We start from the raw sequence: 20,489 nt of genomic DNA, 5'->3' as shown, positions 1-20,489 counted from the left end.
GAATGAGCGGTGCAGAAAATGTCAGTTGCAAACGACAAGAGTGAAGAGGCAACTTCTCAAAATTCTCCTTCCTCCTTCAAATCCCTTTTGTTTCCCTTTGTGTTTCAGATCTTGGTTTATCCTTTCTCTCTCACAGTTCTCTGCTTTTCTTCACTCTGGCATCATCTAACAATTTCTTACATTTACAATGAATCATTTGGCAGATGCTTTTATCCAAAGTGACTTACAAGTGAGGAACAACACTAAAGCTTTGGTAGGAGACCTTGACGTAAGTACTAAGTACTACATCTCTTCAATAAGTGCTGAGATCAGATAAAGAAGTGCACCCGAAAGTGTATATCACTGGTAAGTAAGTTAAGTTTATTTGTATAGCACCTTTCACAGACACTAAATCACAAAGTGCTTTACATTAACAAAAACTACGACTAATTCTCCTGTATCCTGCTGGGAGGCTCATTTTGCTCCACCTTCAGTGGGATCCAAAAGTCTGAGATGACTAGGAAAGTGGTTACAGACTTTTTGACCCCACTGTATATGATCAAAGTTCCTCTGTAACCAAATAATCTACTCAATGCAATAATAAGACAGTACTTTCCATCTATTAATCTATTAATCTAATACATTATTCCACTATTCTATATGAACGGACCCTTCTTTTTGCCGAGCATAAAAAACTGAGTGTCAGAAGTTTTGAATCCAGAAAATGATCAAATATAAAAACATCAACATAATAACATCTTTTTTGTCCAATATGACCATGTCACATTTCACTTTCAGCCCCTGCATCCCTCCAACCCCGTCCAGCCCTTTATCCCTACCAGGGCCTTGGCATTCGGGTTGGCCTTCTTGTCCACGATGAGCTTTGCCACCTTGTAGTGACCACAGTGGGCAGCGACGTGCAGCGCCGTTAGGTAGTCGTTGGTGACGTCGTCCACAGGCACGTCATGCTGGAGCAGAAGCTGGACGCAGTTCAAGTGGTCCCCCTGAGTGGCCATGTGGAGCGGTGATAGGCCGTTCTATAGTGGGGGGAGAGAGGGAAAGAAAGAGAGAGAGAGAAGGGGAGAGAGAGAGAGAGAGAGAGGCAGACAGAGAGCGAGACAAAGAGAGAGAGAGAGAGACAAACACACACGCAGACGGACACATAGACAGATGGACAGACAGACACACTAAGTTAGGGCGTGGCCATGCGCTGCACAGAAAGACTGTGAAGGAAGTTGTTGAGAAGGTTACAGAAGCATTGTTATAACGAGGTCATTACAACAATGTCTATTTTGTTACACTGGTCGTCCTCCGCGGTCATACTGTGGGGCTACGCAGCGGGGACAGGCTGTTCTGGAGAGGTCGCACAGACGTTATGGAGACAATGCGACAACACTACAGCAACAACAACAGACCTGCTATCTGATTGGATAACAGATTTCAAATGGTTCTGTGTGGTTAGGAAATCTCGTTTAAGCAAACAACTGTATTACAGTGTTAATAACAAAGTGTACCCTGTTTCAAGTGTGGGTGATGTGAGTTATTCTATTCTGTTTTATACCAGCCAGTGAAAATAATGTGACATGTATTTGTGACCTTTCTTTTCCTATTCTGAATAAAGCAGTGCCTCCTGAATTAATTGTCCCAGTAGCTACCTTGGTCTTGGATAGGATAGGCGCTCCTCGGTCTAGTAGGATTTCTACCACCTGCTCGTGTCCACTCCTCGCCCCACAGTGAAGAGGTGTCAGACCGTCCTGAAAAATGAGAGAGAGAGAGAGAAAAGGAGTAGCTAAATCACAGGAAATTAAAAATCCTGGTTGCTGCCTTTTCTGAAAACTTCACACAGCAAAATGTGAAAAGAATTAAATCCAGATGAAGAAACACATTTATGGAGTTTTTCTCACCACAAACTTCACATTTTACTGATCACGGCACACGTGTACGTGCGTGTTGTGATGCTGCAGCACACACGTATATATTTTGCTGATGCTGCCTGATCAGCTTCAGCAAAATACTGTGTCATTCAGCCTCATGTGCTTAATTATTAAATGTCTTATAGTTTTCTGCAGAGAATTGGCTCCACAGTCTCACCTTCGTCTTCGCATCAATTTTGGACCCTCTGTCCAAGAGCAGCTTGACCATGTTGCTGTTGCCCCTTTTTGATGCCACATGAAGTGGTGTGATGTCATTCTGAAGAAAGAAAAAGAAGAAGTCAGTTGTCAAATCAAATCTCATGGTTTATTATTTACACAAAAGCTAACATCATGCATGTCCATTTAAAATTAAATAATTAAATTGGATTGCTTCATTAGATGTATTAGAACACATGTAATCATGTGGACTGTAAACAGATTGCAGCTCTAAACTCTCCCTGTTAACAGCACATAGTCTTTTATTATCAGGCAAACAGCTCTAATGTTGAATCCCATCTATCCCCACTGGTGTAGCATGTCTTTCTGGACCCAGCCTGTAATCAGTGTCAAAAAGCAGCACAAACAAACACCACCACTCCTTCACATACTAGCTGATATAATTACAGCCAAGGGTTGACTTTGGTGGACTAGCAGCTAATAATACAGCTCATGTAACAATTATACTGCTGTATATGCTTGATTAATGCCTTATCTAATGGACAGTAGGGGATTTATTATTTATTGCCATTTTAAATGGGCACTGGGAACCCCCAATTCCCACTTAAAATAAATGGTAATGATGCCCCTTGCTAGCTGGCATTGTTTACAGTGACCACACGCTCACAGTGAGGTGCAGACCAGTGTGAGCTTCAGTGCATGCCCATCAAAATTAAAACACATCTAAAGACATTTTCAGCTATTTTGTCTTCGTCGGGTGTTCTCTGATGGTTTTTCTTATATACAGTCCATGTGACTAGAAGGTCAACATAAATACTAACTGTGTTTCTCTCCATTTTTAGAATATAAAATTCAGTGTTTCTTCAACCTTGTTCTTTTTCAAAAACACACTATCAAAAACTCTCTTCCATGTCTTCATATTAAGGAATATCCCTAATTGATTTCAAAGTCAGTCTGAAGTTGAATTTTCAAATCCACCCTTAAATTATGCATTTCAAAAATCTCAAAAGCTCCCCTCTTAGGGACCAACATCTCTAAACATGAAAATGCTGCAGCTGGATTCTCTTTTTCTCACTCCGTATAATGTACTAGGGAAGAGTTGTGCAGCATGTTTTAATTTTTTATTAAAAAATGATTATTTGTTAATAGTGACAAGCCCCAACAGAAACGAAAGAGAGATTAACAGCTCATCACAGTGAATGTGGGTTTCTGATTTCACTTGAATCAAACTGAGACAATGTTAACGCTGTTAGTAACACTTGAGCCTTTCCTACTATGACAAGTCAAAATATCTGCTGTGAAAAAGACCATTATCTCAGCACGTGTAACATCATACTACACAGTATACACCCTCGATCTTGTTTACCTTTAATCTTGGTAATACTCCTCCCAAACAGCAGATGGCAGAATAAACTCACCCGAGCCATGAAGTCCACAGCAGCCCCTCGGTTCAGCAGAAGTGTGGCCACGTTAATGTTGCCATAGTGAGCCGCGATGTGGAGGGGGGTGAAACCACTCTGAGGATTGGAGAAAGCCGTACGACACGCACATGCAAACAGACAAGCACACACACATTACCTTACAAACAATGAAACACACCACTCGTGTGCAATTCAGTAGTGACACTGAGGATTCACAGCAGTCTACAGAGACCTATGGTTGACGTACAATCACACTCCATCAGACAAGGACACATTCTACTGAACACTGTTACACTAACACCTGACTTTTCTCACAGTGGCAGAAAATGTCCTTCTATTGAAGCATCGAACATGGGGCCAATGGTATGCTGACTGCTAGAGGGGTTTTAAATTCAGTATACTGTGTGTGCTTCTACGTGCTTCCATGATACAGAAGTATCACTTATCATTACACTAACACACTGGGCAAAGTATGATTACATTATGTGGGCCTGAGTGTAATATACGATTCAATTTTGACAGATGATATTTAGAGGTAATTACTTACAACATCCTGATACTTTTCATGTGCATAAATTGTCCTGCAAATGAACCTAATGTCCATTTGCTAACATCTTAAACGAGAGTCATTTCCCAGCAAAACCCCTGGCTTAGTGAGCAACAGCTGACAAAGCAACAAAAGGACACTGGAAACAATCTGTCCAACAAGTGAGGGAATCTTACATTAAGCCATCTAATCACTAAAGTCCCTGTTTCAAATAACCAATAATCGAGTGGGAAGCAGGTGTCTCAGACTTGTGTATCCACTTGTGTAACCGAATAAACACCACAACTATGAACAATTTCAAAAGACTTTGCGATCATATCAGAAAAATAAGGTTACCAACAAATTTAAATGCATACAAAAATCTGCAGACATACTGAAGGTAATCTTGTGTCCTTTTCATAATATCTGCAATAATTTTTTGCCATCTTCCATCTACTACGCAAATTTGTTTACCATAACACACGAGCCTCAGATCAACAAAGCCATTTTTGGATGAGTCATACCAGATAACCAGCAAGCCTGCCAAAGCCAGAAACAATGCCAACCAAAACAGGCACACCCAGAAGGTGGCCACCTGACTTTGGTGTGACGAAGGGCTCCTTTTTACCATAGAAGCAGTGTCGAGATAGCTTGTTGCTTTGGTCCCATGCGAAATGCTTTAGGTGCAGGGGTTGAGGATTATAAGTATTAAAAATCAACAAAGGGTAGACTAGTAAACTAATTCTACTAGCTGTCTGTTGCTAGAAGGCTGGGTTCCTTTACAGCTTAATGGGGATTTGGTTGCCATGCAGGTTATGGACGAACCGTTGCTTTTCAATGAATGATAACCACTTTTCATGCTATAACACTGGTTATCATGTTAATCAGTTTCATGGACGGACCGTGTCAGGACACATTAGGACAACATTTTGTCAACAGTCCCAAACAATTCTGGCACAAATAATAGCCGAAGCTTAAGCTTTGGACACCATGAAACCATTAGAATCAAGGAAAGCCTTGATACCCAAGCCTCCAGCCTCAGGATTAACTAAATCAGTATTAGTGAAACATGCGCTACTCTGACTGTCTCTATGTCTAGAGATATCCACTACATGAATGAAGCGATGAAGAGGAGGAAGACGACACTGAGTTAAAATGGAAAAGGGGAAGTGACAAAGGGCTGCAGAAACACTACTGCATCAAGTCAGGAGCACTGAAGTGTTCTTTTTTTCTGAGTTTTTATGAGCTGCGATGGAGAGACTACGTAATGTACAGAGTAGAGGTGTACCTCTGTTGTTCTATTCACCATCATCTACAAAGTCAAGCCAAGAGAGGAGAGAATGGGCAATTAGTCAGAAAAAAAAACAGAGAAGGACCTCCACTGATATGGAGTGGAGGAGCAGAGGTAGGGGAGAAGGAGCTCAGTACATATAATGTATGTTAAAAAACCTAGACATCATATCTAGACAAGATTTAGGTAGATAAGACTTTTACTTTGAGAAAGATATTCTCAAACTTAAAATCCTCTTCAAACATCACCATACGGTACATTTGCAAATTCTCGTATCTTCCATACAAAATTTACAAGTCACTGTTGGCCTGTTAATGTGTTGATAATGTGTTTAAATATATAGAAACTTGCACAAGAACAAATAAAATGTACTTCTGCTCCTTTCCCCTTTCTGCCAAAAAGAGCATCAAAAACAAATTCAACCAAGAAAGAAGAAGAGAGAAAGGCAGCAAGAAACAAAAACTGAAAAACAAAACCAAATGCATCAATAATCAAAGAAAAACATTAAACAATCAAAAAAGTCAAATCGGAAAAAAAAAACCAAAACAAAACAAAGCAACCAACTGAAGATCCACCAGCAGAGACGGACATCAATGTTATCACTCACCTTAGACTCAACATCCGCGTTGTGGTCATTCTGCAGGAGCAGGGCCGCGGCCTTGGTGTCATCCTTGCGGGCAGCGATGTGCAGGGCAGGCAGGCGTACCTTGCCCTTTGTATCGTTCTCCAGTAGCAGGGAGACCACCTGGTCATGGCCCTGCTGGAGGGCCACCGCCAGAGGGGTGAAGCCATCCTGCAAATGACGGGAGAGATGAGTCACTGATACTGGGTGATACTTATTTTACCATTGTAGAAAGAGGTGACATTTTTTTTTATATTTATATCACTATTATCAAATATATCAAAGTTTCATATAATTCTTTGGGAGCTCTGCAGAAAAAGGATTAAAAAATATAGGAAACTCTGGAGTTCAATCATAAGATATAATGGGAGTTTAAACTGCTTGTAGTGTTCGAGACATTAAGTCATAACTTAAAACCCCATGTTTCAAACTGATGTAGATTTCCAAGCCTCCTCTCCATGTGGGACATCAGTATAAGTTACATAATGAAAGGATGTGGTGGAAAAGGTTCCCATTTATCTCCCACACACATTATCCTTATGATGCATAATTCAGCTGAAAGCTCCTATACAGTGTGTTTCTTCATACTGTATTACTGAATATGTGTGTGAGCACATGTATATAGGCCATGCATAAGTGTTTGCATTCATATGTCATGTTCACATGAGTGCTGGATCTATGTGCATATTGTTTGTGTATGTGTATGTGTATGCATGTCCTGAAGGGCATCCCCTGTTCTAACATGTAGCCCATCAATGTAAACCAGTGGGCTGTAGACTGGCTTGCGTACTCCATTAGCTCCATCAGCTGTTAACGTGCTTGTGTGTGTGTACGTGTGGTGACTGGTAATTATGTGTGTGCATGGTTTCCACAGGCTGAGCAACGTAAATCAGAGCAGTAATGGCAGCAGCAGCCGTGGAGGAGAGGCAAGGAGCAGAGCAGACCTCGTGTGTGACCCGCTCAAGGTCACTCTGCCTCCACCACCATACACTACCAATCAATGAAGCTCTGCCCAGTCCCTCATGAAAGAGACGGGGAGGGAGGGAGGAGAGGAAGTGAAGAAGGGGCAGGTAGAGGAGGAGGGTGAAAGGGCAGAGAAGTAGACAGAGCAAGAATGTGAGACAGGGAAGTAAAGAAAGGACAGAGAGAAGAAGACAAAGACACAGAGTGAGCAGTGTTGGGGTGACAAAGGGAGGACGGGAAGGAAACAGAGGAAGAGAGGAGATGAAGGTGGTTAGTACAACAAATGTAAAGACCACACATGACTGAGGCAGAGAAAATGCATGGTTACATATTGGTATGACAATAGAGAGGTGGACAGGACACACACACACACACACACACACACACACACACACACACACAATAAAACACACAAACACACACACATACAGTACCTCCGTGGCCATACTCTGGCTGGCGCTGTTCTCCAGAAGGAACCGTACCACCTCCAGGTGATTCTCCTGGGCTGCCATGTACAGAGGAGTGAAGCCATTCTGCACACAACATGGACCAAAACACATACACGCACATTTACACACATGTTGAAACTTTATGAGTACTTTCACTACAAGTGGATGCGTAAATGTTATTTTAGATTTGATTTTGGAGTTGTGTTTTTAATTATCTGAACAGTGCAGGATTTTTCCTCTATTCTGCACGCAAACCGCATCATAAAACAATATAATGTAACACGTCCCAACATGTTTTAAATGATGACACTCATACTATCAAATGATATCAATGTAAGTGAAACATCTCTTCAACAAAACCAGAGAGAAAGACAGAAGTATTTCTGTCACCTTGATATGATAGAGTTAAATATAACGTGCAAGGACAGCAGTTTCCTTGAGAGGCAGAGGCCTAGTTGGCGAGATGCCAGGTTCTGTCAGTGAGGATCATTGCACTGAGTGATTCCCTCAATGTCATCGACTCTATGATACAGTATCATCCAAACAAATGTGTGCATCACGGCAGTGCAAGTGCATTTAAGCGGTTTTTCGGGGCCTAAATGTAAATCAACAGAACCTTACTGTCATTTTGACATTGTGCGAATGTGTGTGAGTGTGCATGCTGAGTATAACCCACCTGGGATTGTGCGTTGACATTGGCTCCATTAGTAACCAGCTCTTTGACGACTTCCGTTTGGCCAGCCAGTGAGGCTATGTGCAGAGCAGTGTTTCCTTTCTGGATTACATGGAACAACCACAGGAATGTGTGTTAAGCTCTGCCCCACCTGTCCCACCCCGTGTTTGCTTTTATGTGTGTGTGACTGTTTGTCACTATAGTATCGTGTCAGTATCCATACGCCCCAGTGAATCCCCTCACACCAACCACACTTTTGTACCGCTGGCGTTCCAGCTCTGGCATCCCCCTGCCTGCACTGCCAACAATGTGTCACTTCCGATGCTGCACGTCCCACACATACAGTAAATGAGCTCTCTCTGAGCCTCTGCCATAAATAAAGGCAGGATAACAGGAGGCTTTTTATGAACCTGCACTGAACCTTGCGAAGGCAAAGTCAACCCCCAGCCTGTCTCCTGGCCGTGTGATACTGGGCTCTGTTATTTGTAACAAGTGCTGTTGCACAATAGTGATCATCTGTCACATGACCGTATACCACAGATAGCCACGTTCACTGAGGCCAAGGAGACGGACAAGACTGTTTGGTATATAACATCACTGAAGACAAGGGCTTGTGTGCTTTACTGAGCGAAAAGGGTTTTTCTGGAGAATGAAACATTAAGACCAATTCTACTATTAGTTTGTGCTGTAGAGATGGTGACTGCAGTCTTCTGCACCATTAAACTTCTGAATACCCAGCAAGATAATTCACATGTTCATTTGCAATGTGTTCACTGACGATGTATTTCATTCGTTTTCCCAACAACATCAGCTCTTGTAAATCCATATCTGCTCACACAGATGATTAAAGTTTTATAGGGTTATACTGAGGCACTGAAAGCAACTTGGTTAAAGTTAGGGAAAGATCGTGGCCTTGGTTAAATATTGAAGAACACAATGACAGTTTGAAGCACACGACACAACGTAGTTAAATAACATCTTGTGGAACAAAACCGCAGCAAGTCCTTCACTGGAACATTTCCAATTACATTTCCCTCAAACATATCCGGCAAAAGAAATCAGTAGTATATAAAACGAATTCTTGCGTGATAGGGTTGCTCCATGAACTGTGTAGTCCAGTACAACGACACCACTACAGACTAAAGAATTAGGTTGAATCTCTCTCCGACTGTTTCAAACTGAAAAGTGAAAGTAAAACACCACAAACTGCAGCCCCAGAAATTACAACAGAGTTAAATCAGCATCTCTCTGACAGTCTCAGACGTTTTAAGATTCACAAGGGTAGCATTTGTTACAGGGCCTAATGAACCGAGGACAAGGCCTCCTGTTTAATTCTCCCACAACAAGAGCAGCACAACATTAGAGGGGTGGATACACAATTAACTTTAGCATCAAACACCCACACAGCCTAAGTGAAACACTCTTTGTTACTACATCTAGGTATCCTCCATGGCACCGCCCCATTGACTGCATAAAATACAAATTGATAGGTGTTAGGGTGCCGGCAGTAGACTCCCAAGACTTTCAAACTATCCCTCAGCATCCTCGGGGTCACAATAGAGGGAGGCTTTAATTGGGGAGATTTTCTCCTTGATCTTGAATATTTCATTGTGTCCTGTGTTTATGTCAGCACCAGGCCTATGGCCTGTGGCAGAGAAGCTGAATGAGACAACTAAATGGGAGTGGAAGCCCTCTAGGCACAAATCTGGATAATGTCTTCAATGGCTCTCCCTCGCAGCTCCTTTTAGCATCAGAGTAAAGATGCTTCAAAGGGGGAGACGCTCCCCTGGTGTATTACACTAAATGATATCATATTATACAGTACATAAAATAACACTACTGCTGCTTTTTGTGTACTTTTTTTTTTAATCACGTATAATTCCCATTAATGCATGCTGCTATTGAAATTTAACTGAACTCCTTTTGCTCCATTCTGACATGCAGTATATTTTATTTTTTCTTCCTTAATTCTCTCACCATTTCCAGCAGTGATCCCCACAGGGATCATTAAATATTGATCCAATATTAAACCCTAATGAAGGCTGCACACTGGCAGTACTCATACTGTAAATGCATGTGACTGCCATACTGCAGCCATGTTTCATGCTGGATCCCAATATAGTCCTCCACAACATCAGCTGATAGGTGACAGGGTGGGCTTTACCTTAGTGGCTGCATCCACAGTGGCTCCGAGCTTCAGCAGTTCAGCAACAACCTCTACATGCCCCTCCTTGGAGGCTAGATGAAGAGCGTTCAGACCATTCTGAGAATAAACATATTTAGTGGAGTTAGTTTCGCTCATGCACTTAAATATACTACAACATAATGTTTGATTGTGTTTAATGAAGGAGTTCAAATCAAAAAATATATACAATATTTAAATTCTGCTTGTGCAGTTCCACATGAGTCCCCAAACCCTTAATTTGAAATTTAGCTCATGCAGCAGTTTGGTATAGGCATGTTTATGTGTGGAGAAAAGAATAACTCAACATTATTCTTTAAACCCAAAGAGGACAAACATTCACTTGAACATTTAAGTTTCTTAATAACAGTCTCAGAAAGTGTACCTGATTGCAAATGTTAATTTCAACCCCAGACTTGAGGTAGTCAAGGACCTTTTCGAGGTTCCCTGCCCGGGCAGCTCGCAGGTAACTGGCATTACTGTCAGACTGCAGAGGACAAAACAAAGACAGCGACAGAGAGGCAGACAAGAGAGAGAGAGGGAGAGAGAGAGAGAAGGAGAGAGGAGGTGAGTAAGTCAAGTAAGACACTGGTCACATGCTTAACTGCATAAATGATCAGACTGTCACAATTATGCACAGAGAGCAACGACACATACAAATGCCAAAATGTTACTGTACCAGGTAGAATTCTGTCATAATTTCTCACGCAACCAAAAAACATCCTAACAGGGGAAAAAACAGAGCCAATATCCACACATACAGCAGGTCCATTGTCCAATTAAAATCAATCTATAAGTCTGCTAAAATGCAAACATCTCAAGAAGTAAATCCATGAGAAAAACCAACAGAGGCACAGCATAACATCCAAACAGTTCCAGTCATCCTAAGTTATCCATCAGATCCCGTCGGGCTGTTATTTCAGCTTTGTTAAATCCAAATGTCTCTGATTCCCAAAGGTAGGAAGTTCAGTGACCGGTTGGTCCTTACAGCTGCTACAGAAACCTCCTCTCTTCCAGAAACCTCTTCTGTATCTACAGCGACATAGACTTCTCTGAGTCTATGTTGCTGTGCTACAAGAAGCAGAGCATCTATTCTGCTTCGCTGTCCTTTATTTCACTACAGAAATAGAGCATTGCACACCAAAATAAAATGATGAGGCAAGCATGTTTTCCGCCTATAACAAATATGGTGTGCATGTGTATGTGTGTGAGTGTGTGAGTGGAGGAGAAAGGGAGGGGGAGAAACCAAAAGAGAGATGAGAGTACATAAAGAAAAAGAGATGGAGCGAGCTTAAGAGAGGGAAGAAGAGAGGGAGGTTGTTTTTCTTTTCTGTGTTCATGGTGGCTCCTAGGACATCATGTCTGACATAAAATGACACATAGCAAACTCTGCACATTTTGCCTTCCTTCTTCGCAGCAGCCTTGAAAAGAGCGTTTTGTAAAACTCAGCACTGGAGCTGCTGAGAGCAGGAGGGAGAGAAGCTGTGACATGCTGCTTCATAATAGAAGCTCAAAAACCAAATTCCCCTGAATTATCAAAAGCCCAGACCTGCTAAATTTAGCCCTGTGTCCAGAGACATTTAGGATAAACTCAGCAGGGCCAAACGGTATGAGCACTTATCCAACATTGTGCTCTCCACCTCCCCCTTGGCCAAGCTCTTCCAGAAATAGCTCTGACGAACATAGAGGGATCTAACACAAAGCCAAATTGTGAGTGAACAAGACATCCAGCATCTGATTGTTCTACTGATATAAAACTGTGACAGAAATGATTTTTCTGCATGTGCTCATGCATGCATGTGGAGACAAACAAAATCATGGCAGATAAAGTGGCGTTAACTGGAAACCAAGTCATTTCCTGATTACAAGAGACCATTAAGCTCAAGCTCTCATATCTCTGCAGCCAATCACTCATCTAGAAATGTCTTCCTTTTTCCATACCCCCAACTCCCACAGGAGTGTTTGATAGCATTGAACCACTAATGATATTTCTGCTCTTGGGGCCTTGAGAAAAGTCATGATAGAACTGTCAGAAAGTGTGAACCAGCAGGTCACTGAGGTACAAATAAGACATGGGTCAAAAACGATTACAGAAAATATATAAAGTACTAAGCCTACCATTAATAGGCACACGTGTGGCAGTAAAATTATAACTGTGTACAAGGTTTAAAGAGGCATCATAAAAGCTAAAGAGGGGCGTCCAATGGCTCAACTGGAGTACCACTTAGGCTCAGTCCTTACCGCGATGGCCCAGGTTCAAGTCTCATCCGTGGCCCTTTGTTATATGTCATCCCCCCCCCCAATAAGCTAAACATAATTTTTTAAGACTGAGGCTTCTGTAAACAATCAAGTGAGAGTCACTGGTAGCAGCTGCAGAAGAATCACTGCTGCACTGTGCAGTCAAATAGGCCACTGACTGTGAAAACACATAAACAACCCGTGCAGTGGCCTGAATCTCCTAACTGCAAAAAGTTTGAGAAACAGTGTGGGAATGCAAATTGGCTCTCTCCATCAGAGCTCTTTAGCTCGTGTACTAGATTGTATTATATTATTCTGGATGTTAGTGGTGAATGAACAGTAAACTGATTAGACAGATCGAAGTACAATGGAATTGAAAAACACATCAGTGAATCACAACAGCTGATACAACATCACGATCCATCATCTAAATATTGTTTAGCTCTATGAGATAATTAAGCATAACAGAATTAACAAAGACCTCTGTACTCGCAGACTGAGGTCTTCTACATGGACACAAAGAGTCGGCGACCTTCATGATGACCTGTTAGAAACACTCTGGCTCCCGTCCAGTCTAAACCCAGCCAGCCAGGACTCTCTGTCCCCACAGTGCCCCACCTCGACACTGCCACTGAACTGAACTCCCGGCACTTTTTCTATGATACTTCCTCTGTCTGCTACATTATGTCTACATGTTGTATAGTATCAGCGTGATTCATAGTGACAGTTGTTTACAAGTGGTGCCCTGCAGGAATGAAAACAATGTCTTTCTGATGAGAAAGCATGCTGGGAAGAAGGGACTCTAAACTGAGCGAGAGCACCGGGTAATTTCCCCCAAAAGAAATTTCATACACATCTTTAAAAGCTACATCAACTTACAACTTCTTTTTCCCCTTCTCCCCCTTCCTCTACTGGTAAAACTGTTTACTGTGGCAGTTTATTTTTAGAAGCTGCAAAATCTGTCAGTTCTTTTTCTTTAACCAAACTTCCTCATAAAATAAAGATCTATTTAAACAAATCCAGTCATACTGGGTAATTGTTATATTTAGTCTCACATGTTTTTTTAAAAATAGAAATGGAAAGACTTCAGGAGAACTCTAACAGTGATTGTGGATTTATTCCATTTTTTTTTTTTAAGAATTCTAAAATTTTGTACTTACCTCTTTTCGATTATTTTTTAAATGCTCACTATGAATAAAAGTACTTTACTTGACTTTAGCAATACTTTAAATGATTGAAGGCCAGTTTATTCCCGCATCCAACTTCAAGATGATCCTAATATTTGACTCTGAATATCATCATCGGTCTCAGTTTCATCATCAATTATTCAAGTCAAATTATATCCACATAATAGAATATCTGTGCAGCATGTGTGTGTCTGTGCACGCCTCCGTGCTGGTACACATCCCAACAGTTGCCCTGTAGCTTACATAACCGACATGTGTCCTTAGTGTGTGCCATGCTGTGTACAGCCTGACTGTGCGACCCATGACTCTTAGGCTTTGTTGAGTGTCACCAGATGCCTGACCGCTCTAAAACCTCTGACATGAAAATACACAGGTTACACTGTTGTGGACAGGGCACTATGTGCATTATGGCCACCGTGATATTATGTAAGTCAAACATAACATCCAGTGCTGTAGTCTTTTTCAATCATTCATTGCAGATATTCAACAGAAGACAGCTGGTTGGTTTTGTACAGGCAGATGTGGTAGCACAAGCAACAATGAAATATTAACACACTTACAGAAATCCCTGCAAACATACACGCTCTCACTTTAGAGAAAGATCCAGTGCATCTCCAAAAATACAGAGGTCTGATAGTATTTTCACAGTTAAAGTTTACATGTCTTTTCAAAGGTGTCCATTTTGCAATAATCATCGAAATATCACATAGTGCCCTTTGCTTCTTCTTCTGTATCTGCCAAAGTTTAAGTGCCATCAGATTAAGTAGTCTTCATCCATAAATCGCTAGTCATTGCTCTCCTCAGCTTATCCCTTAATGCCTGCACTGAAAACCAGTGACCAACATGTCCTACCCTCCATCCACGTCCCATCTACGTCCAACATGAAGGATCTTGAAGTCTTTGTGAATGAAGCATTACAGAGGACGGGACAAGAGATTAGTAAGAGAAATATCATTAAGCCTCCAGAGATCAGAGGTTCAAAGAAAATGGGGCCATTAAAGACTAGGTTAAGCCTGAAGGAAAGCATTAATCTAATGTTAGATAGAATGGAGAGAGAGAGAGAGAGAGAGAGAGAGAGAGAGAAATCTGACACAAGTGACAACTGGAAAAGCTGTGAATTATACCATCATTCCCAATTACAGTCTTACAAAGTCAAAAATGCAGCTAATTTCTGGGTAAGTCGCTGTAAAAGCGACAATTAATCATCTCAGTTCTAATTAAAAATGCCCTGTGGTAACTGACTGGTGTCTTCAGATGCTCTTTAAAAAGGGAGGGGAAAAACTGAACTACTACACAACAGTGAAGCCCAATAATTGTCAGTTAAAATATCTAGATTTGAGGTTTAAGATGAGCAACACATTAAAGCTCAATCTGCTCATCAACAAAAGCCAAACCCTGTAATAAAGGCCGGGGTTTGAAGGTTGAAGGTTTGAGTGATCCCCGAAAGGATCCCCTAAAAATTAGGCTTTTTACAGAATTGTGTCTATGTGACCATCTTTAAGCATTATTATAACACTAATTTTGTCCAAGAAATATGCCCTTGTAAAACTAGCTAACTTTACCAGATCAACAGTAACCAATGAATGAGGATTTTTATTTCAAGCTCAGGGAAAGACTGAAGCTGTATCACAATTCAATATTACATACTCTTTTTAAGATGGTTTTGATTATATAGTGTGTTCACAAGAGAAAACTGACTAAATTAAGTGTGTTCAGCATGAATACAAAGAAGAAAAAAAAAAACAGGTTTTTGAGTGTACTGTTGATGAACAGGCTTGTCCCATGATGAATTGGACAAAGGAATTGGAGGAGCTACTCACAGCTGCAAAACAAAAAGACTAATGTGTTGACACCGTTCCAGGAAGATTTTGGACAATAATAAATAAAGACAGAAATCCAATATAATAAACTATGAAGTTTGGGAGTGGGATACAGTATCTATCTTGATCTCAAACAGAGCCTGGGCAGCCAGGTTTTTGGGTGGTTCACACTGTTCCTAATTCTACGTGTGGGGATTCACGTCATTTTGGATGTGTAGAGTGTTAGCTCTCATTCTGCTGAATCTGTACTTGGCACTTCTCCCCATGACATCAACTCACTGATAGCCTAGATGGATAGAGGATATTTAGTTGTATAAAGACTGATACCCCCGGGATGATGTCAGTCTGGCACTCCGCACTGAGCATGTAACAAACACAGAAACTCACACAGCATTTTGTACTGTAGCCATGTAGAAGAAGGGGTAAATGAAAACATACACATCTGCACACACTTCTGTGCATTATTCACATGCAGGTGAAAGTATGTACACACAAACACAGACAAACAGGGCACATTGATGTCATCGCTGTAGGCTCTGGGTGAACTGAGCAAGCTTAGAAGAGGAGAGCCAGACCAGCAGCGGCTGCATTGTTTCACTTTATCCCCTGCTCTCCTGACAGTGCTCCACAGCTCTGCGAGCACAAAGCCAGGGGCATCCAGTGGTGGGCCACAACACCCACCAGTGCCAAAGAACCTCGTCCCACCAACCCCCACATCCATTTCTCTCATCTTTAAATAATATTTCCCCCAATCTCCTGCTCTGCTTACTCCCTCATGGTATCCTGATTTCTCTCTTTCTCTAAGGGTAAACATAGAAAAGCTCTTGATGAATTAATGCCCCCATTTCACTGTCAACATGCTCATGCAAAAAAAATCATTAAGCCTCAGAGAGGTATGGATGGAAAGCATGTTATTGGCAACACAATGAACGGTAATCTATAACAGGAGTGCTAACGTTGTAGAGCCTCCTCAGATTTCAGACATACAAAATGCATCTGCTTCACAGCTCTCGTGACTTCAAATATCATGTGCAGTTATCTTAAACATCAACATCACTCTAACACATTTCTACTGGAAAGCACCACATGGTTCAGGAGCACTACAACGAGGAGTCAAGTGGTTTAATTTATCATGTGTAGACAGTGTCCTGCCTCCTAATGGTCACTAGGAGAAATGACTAAGTGAATGAATAAATGAATGAATGAATGAATGAATGAATGAATGAAGGAGCAAGTGGGTGACTACTTTCTGGTTTAAATAAGTATTTCACATATGAAAAGATAACAATAAATAAATGTTTGTTTACTGAAAGACAGCTTTACTGAGAAAGAAACTCACACCACATTAACAAAAGCTTTGTTTCAAGTGTGATTCAGTTCACATCTTTCAATTTCTCTAATTGAACACAGAGGTACTAGATGTGTGCAGTGCATTCTTCAGCATGCTCAGAACTTAAGCTACTGGTGCACCCAAAAGGTCTTGGTACCATCTCAAACCATCTTAAAGGAACAGTGTGACATTTTGGAAAATATGCTTTATTCACTGAGAGTTTTGATGTTAAGACTGATAACACACTCACAGTTAGAGCCAAGAGGTGGTTAGCTTAGCTTAGCATCAAGTCGGGAGGCAGGGGGAAAAAATAGCCTGGCTCCGGCCAAAGGTAGAAAGGGGGAAGAAAAAAAATCAAGCAGCTCCTAAGCACAATGATTAACATGCACGCTGTATCTACGTCTGGGGAAGTGAATAAGCATATCTCCCAAAATATCAAACTATTTCCTCGAAGGAAAGAGCACATAAACAGCGTTAATGCTCATTGTACACTGTGGATATGCAGGTGCATAAGTGACTACCAGTCCAAAGACCAAACACCTTCATGTGTGCCGTCCTGTATGTTATTGCCATGCAGTCTCAAACACTCCCTGCTTCAAGCACAGTTGATCTGTGGTTGAGGTGCAGCAGATCAGCTGACTTTCCAAGTTCACATGCACCTAAGCACAAGTTCAGTTACAGAGCAAGATACAGGAGCAGTTCATTCTACTTGTTTGGTGCACCGCTGAATTCACAACATCAACCACTGACACAGCCAATAACCTCTCTCACATCTCAGCACAAATCTAAGTTTCAGAATTACAAATTACAGTGAAAAATGTCAACACTACTCACTTGTGTCAGGAAGACGGCACCCTCTTCCACAGCCATGCTCACTTTCTTTCCCTCTTTCTTTCTCTCCTCTGTACGGAGAGAAGTGAAACCTGAGCTCAGAGTGGTCAGCCAGCCAAGCAGCCGAACCGCCAACCGGTCATCTATTCAGTCAGTCACTCAGCTCTGTCCTTATCTTAACCTCATGGGCATCCATCCCACTCAGAGGAAAGAGCAAGGTGCCAATAGCTCAGGTAACAGAGTAGAAAAAAAAAAAAAAAAAAAAATCAAAGCACACCACCATGAGATGCTAGTTCTGGAGGATACTACAGCTCCTTTCACTGTCTGGTCGATGGTCTGCACTAGGTAGAGGGATGGTGGGAGGAAAGACGTGAGTGGCAGGGGGAGAAGAGGATGCCGGGTGGAGATGAAAGAAGAGAGGGGGGTCTATCTAACTCTGCAGTGGTGAGTAAACAAAGCGCCGAGCGTCTTGCAGTCTTTCACGCTGCAGAAAGGACACACGCCAAATCCCCTCTGCTGTCTCTCTCCCTCCCTGTCCCCTCTCTATCTCTCGCTCCCTTTTTTTTTTTTTTTTTAAATGTGTCAACAGGGGTAAATCCCAGCTGCCTCACAGAAGCTGGCCCCTGCCCCAGAAAACACCTTCCAACAGGGAGGGTGCAGGAAGAGCACCCTGACTTACCATAGCAGCTGAGGCTTCTCCCTCCCTCTCCTTCCTTTTCTTCCTCACCTTCATTTTCAATGAGGGTTGGGGGGAGGGCTGGTGGGGGCTGTCAATGTGATCTTGATATCCAAGGTTGGGGAGGCATACAGGAGAGGGGCTCAACTGAAAATAGCAGCTGAAACAAATACTTTGGCCAAAATGACTCGAGTGGGATATAGTGAACCCCCCCGCCCTCCTCTCCTCTGTTGCTATCCCACCCACACTCCCTCTATCCCTCCCACTCATTTTCTCTGGTTCACTCCCCCTGCCTCCCTCAGTCTCTGCCAGCACATGGCTCTTTATTGTTATCCTGCTTATCAGCTTTTTTTCCCCTAAACAAAGACCAGTGCGGGTCCAGGCTGGGCTTGCCCTACCTGGTTTGAATCAACCGGGGGTGTGTGTGTGTGTGTGTGTGTCAGTGCATGGGGGGCTAGCAGTGTTGACTCTATGTGTGTGTACTGGGGGAGGTTACGAGTCCAGTAACAGCAGAGAACAACAGCAATAACACCAGACGTTATTTTGGGGCAAGTGGACCAGTGGGGCCCTCCTAACAATCAATGGGGACACTTTAACAGAGGATTAGGGGCTTTTCCTCTGGTATTAGGGACACCCTCTGTCCTCCCACCTCTCACCCCTCAGCAGACACGCCTCACTGCAGTCAGCTGAGTGGGAACTGGGGATGAGAAGCTCACCCCCACTGATTTCTCCTGTCCTGCTAGAAGCCAAGTATACTCACTGCTCTGCTAGAAAATGTACATACAGGGTCTGGATCTGATCACTATCTATATGAGCAGGAGGGAGAGGAGAGCTGAGGTTTAGCGCAGCATGCAACATAGCTAGTGTATCCCTGTTCTATGTTTGATCTTGGGTTTTTACACTTGTGGGTGGTATGTTATCTGATTATCTTATCTTGGAGACCACCCACGACTGTGAAGTGCTCCCAAAGCTCTATTTCCATGCCACAGGATTTCTCAGTTGCTCCAAGTACACACACAATAGATCATCCAGAGACAGTATATTAATATTGCGCAATTTTGGAAAACATTATGTTCACTGACAGTTTTTGACTGCTAAAGGCCAACATTTCTTTTATGGACCAGTCAGATTTTACTCCATATTTCTCTCACTGTCAACAAATCCCACGAAAAGAGCAAAACAAACAACATGTTAGTCTGTCTTCCTGTACTTTCTCACATCCTTATCCTGTCAGTGGCAATTTGCCTCAAATCAAGTGGAAAAGACAGCTGGGCACTGTCACTTTTAGCAAATTCTCAAACAAGAGTAAATAGTGCATTTTCTGGGACTATTTTTAGCTGTGGGTTTGATGTACTGCATTAACGGTAGCAGAACAGTGTCCGTGGGATTGACTCAAAATAAAATCTCAGTTACCCAGCGCCCACACAGTGTGGCTCACTGATGAGCTTTCCATAGTTTTTGGACAACAGTGGAGGTCTACTGCACAGAGCAATATGCTATATCAGGTTTTGATTACACAGGAAATATTTGTCAATAGGATCAATACACTGTTAGTTTTAGTCTTCTCAAGGGATTTTGTTAACAATAAGAAATTGAAGAAAGATTGCAGTTATGGAAAATTAACTATGGTTAAGAATGGTTTGAAAAATCATCACATCAGCCTCAACCTCTACACTTTTACTGTGGTGCAGCATTGTTGAACATAAGCATACTTCCTTGGAAAACTTGGCTAAATATATATTTTTGTTATTAGTGAAAAAGCTGCTCTTCCCAGCTGAGTAAATAGATGCTGTGGTCATTGACCTCCAGCATATGGAAAATCCCTGGGACACACTGCTCTGTGGTCACTCTGTCTGTCTGCAGCTTTTTGATAATAAAGTTCATTAGCATCACACCCATACATGTTATTTATAGTGGGAATAAGACTGTTCTGGCAGCACCGACTGTAATATCACACACGCTAATGTACACGTTCACACAGGCAGTCACATGCAGCTCATCCATCCCTCAGCTACTGCTTTCACATTCTGTCACCATTCCAGAGGAATGGCACCACGTGCATTACGGGTATTTTCCAGTGCTATCAACTTTCAGACAAGAGAGAGAGAGAGAGAGAGTTAGAGACGGTCAGCGAGTCAGAGAAATTCAGAAGGAGAACAAGACAGAGGGTGGTGTACGTGAGAGCTGACAGAGGGAGTGACAGATGCCCTG

The 20,489-nt window shown here is 42.2% G+C and overlaps 1 protein-coding gene across 1 annotated transcript in view; it reads right to left on the bottom strand.

Annotated features, from left to right (window-relative positions):
- Positions 1-20,489, bottom strand: part of ank3a (ankyrin 3a) — a 93,845-nt gene that overhangs the window by 50,711 nt on the left and 22,645 nt on the right. The window contains exons 2-11 of the mRNA XM_071480258.1: positions 10,582-10,683; positions 10,179-10,277; positions 8,018-8,116; positions 7,327-7,425; positions 5,915-6,100; positions 5,305-5,328; positions 3,488-3,586; positions 2,071-2,169; positions 1,635-1,733; positions 819-1,016 (exon numbers count right to left, since the gene is read on the bottom strand). Coding sequence (XP_071336359.1) covers positions 819-1,016; positions 1,635-1,733; positions 2,071-2,169; positions 3,488-3,586; positions 5,305-5,328; positions 5,915-6,100; positions 7,327-7,425; positions 8,018-8,116; positions 10,179-10,277; positions 10,582-10,683 — 1,104 coding nt within the window. The remainder of the gene's footprint in view (positions 1-818; positions 1,017-1,634; positions 1,734-2,070; positions 2,170-3,487; positions 3,587-5,304; positions 5,329-5,914; positions 6,101-7,326; positions 7,426-8,017; positions 8,117-10,178; positions 10,278-10,581; positions 10,684-20,489) is intronic.

This window comes from Trachinotus anak, unplaced genomic scaffold, assembly GCF_046630095.1.
Source record: "Trachinotus anak isolate AG129_WGS33_773 ecotype Australia unplaced genomic scaffold, CSIRO_AGI_Tana_v1 ptg000007l, whole genome shotgun sequence".
Lineage (NCBI taxonomy): Eukaryota > Metazoa > Chordata > Actinopteri > Carangiformes > Carangidae > Trachinotus > Trachinotus anak.
This window is presented reverse-complemented; position numbering and strand designations above follow the sequence as displayed.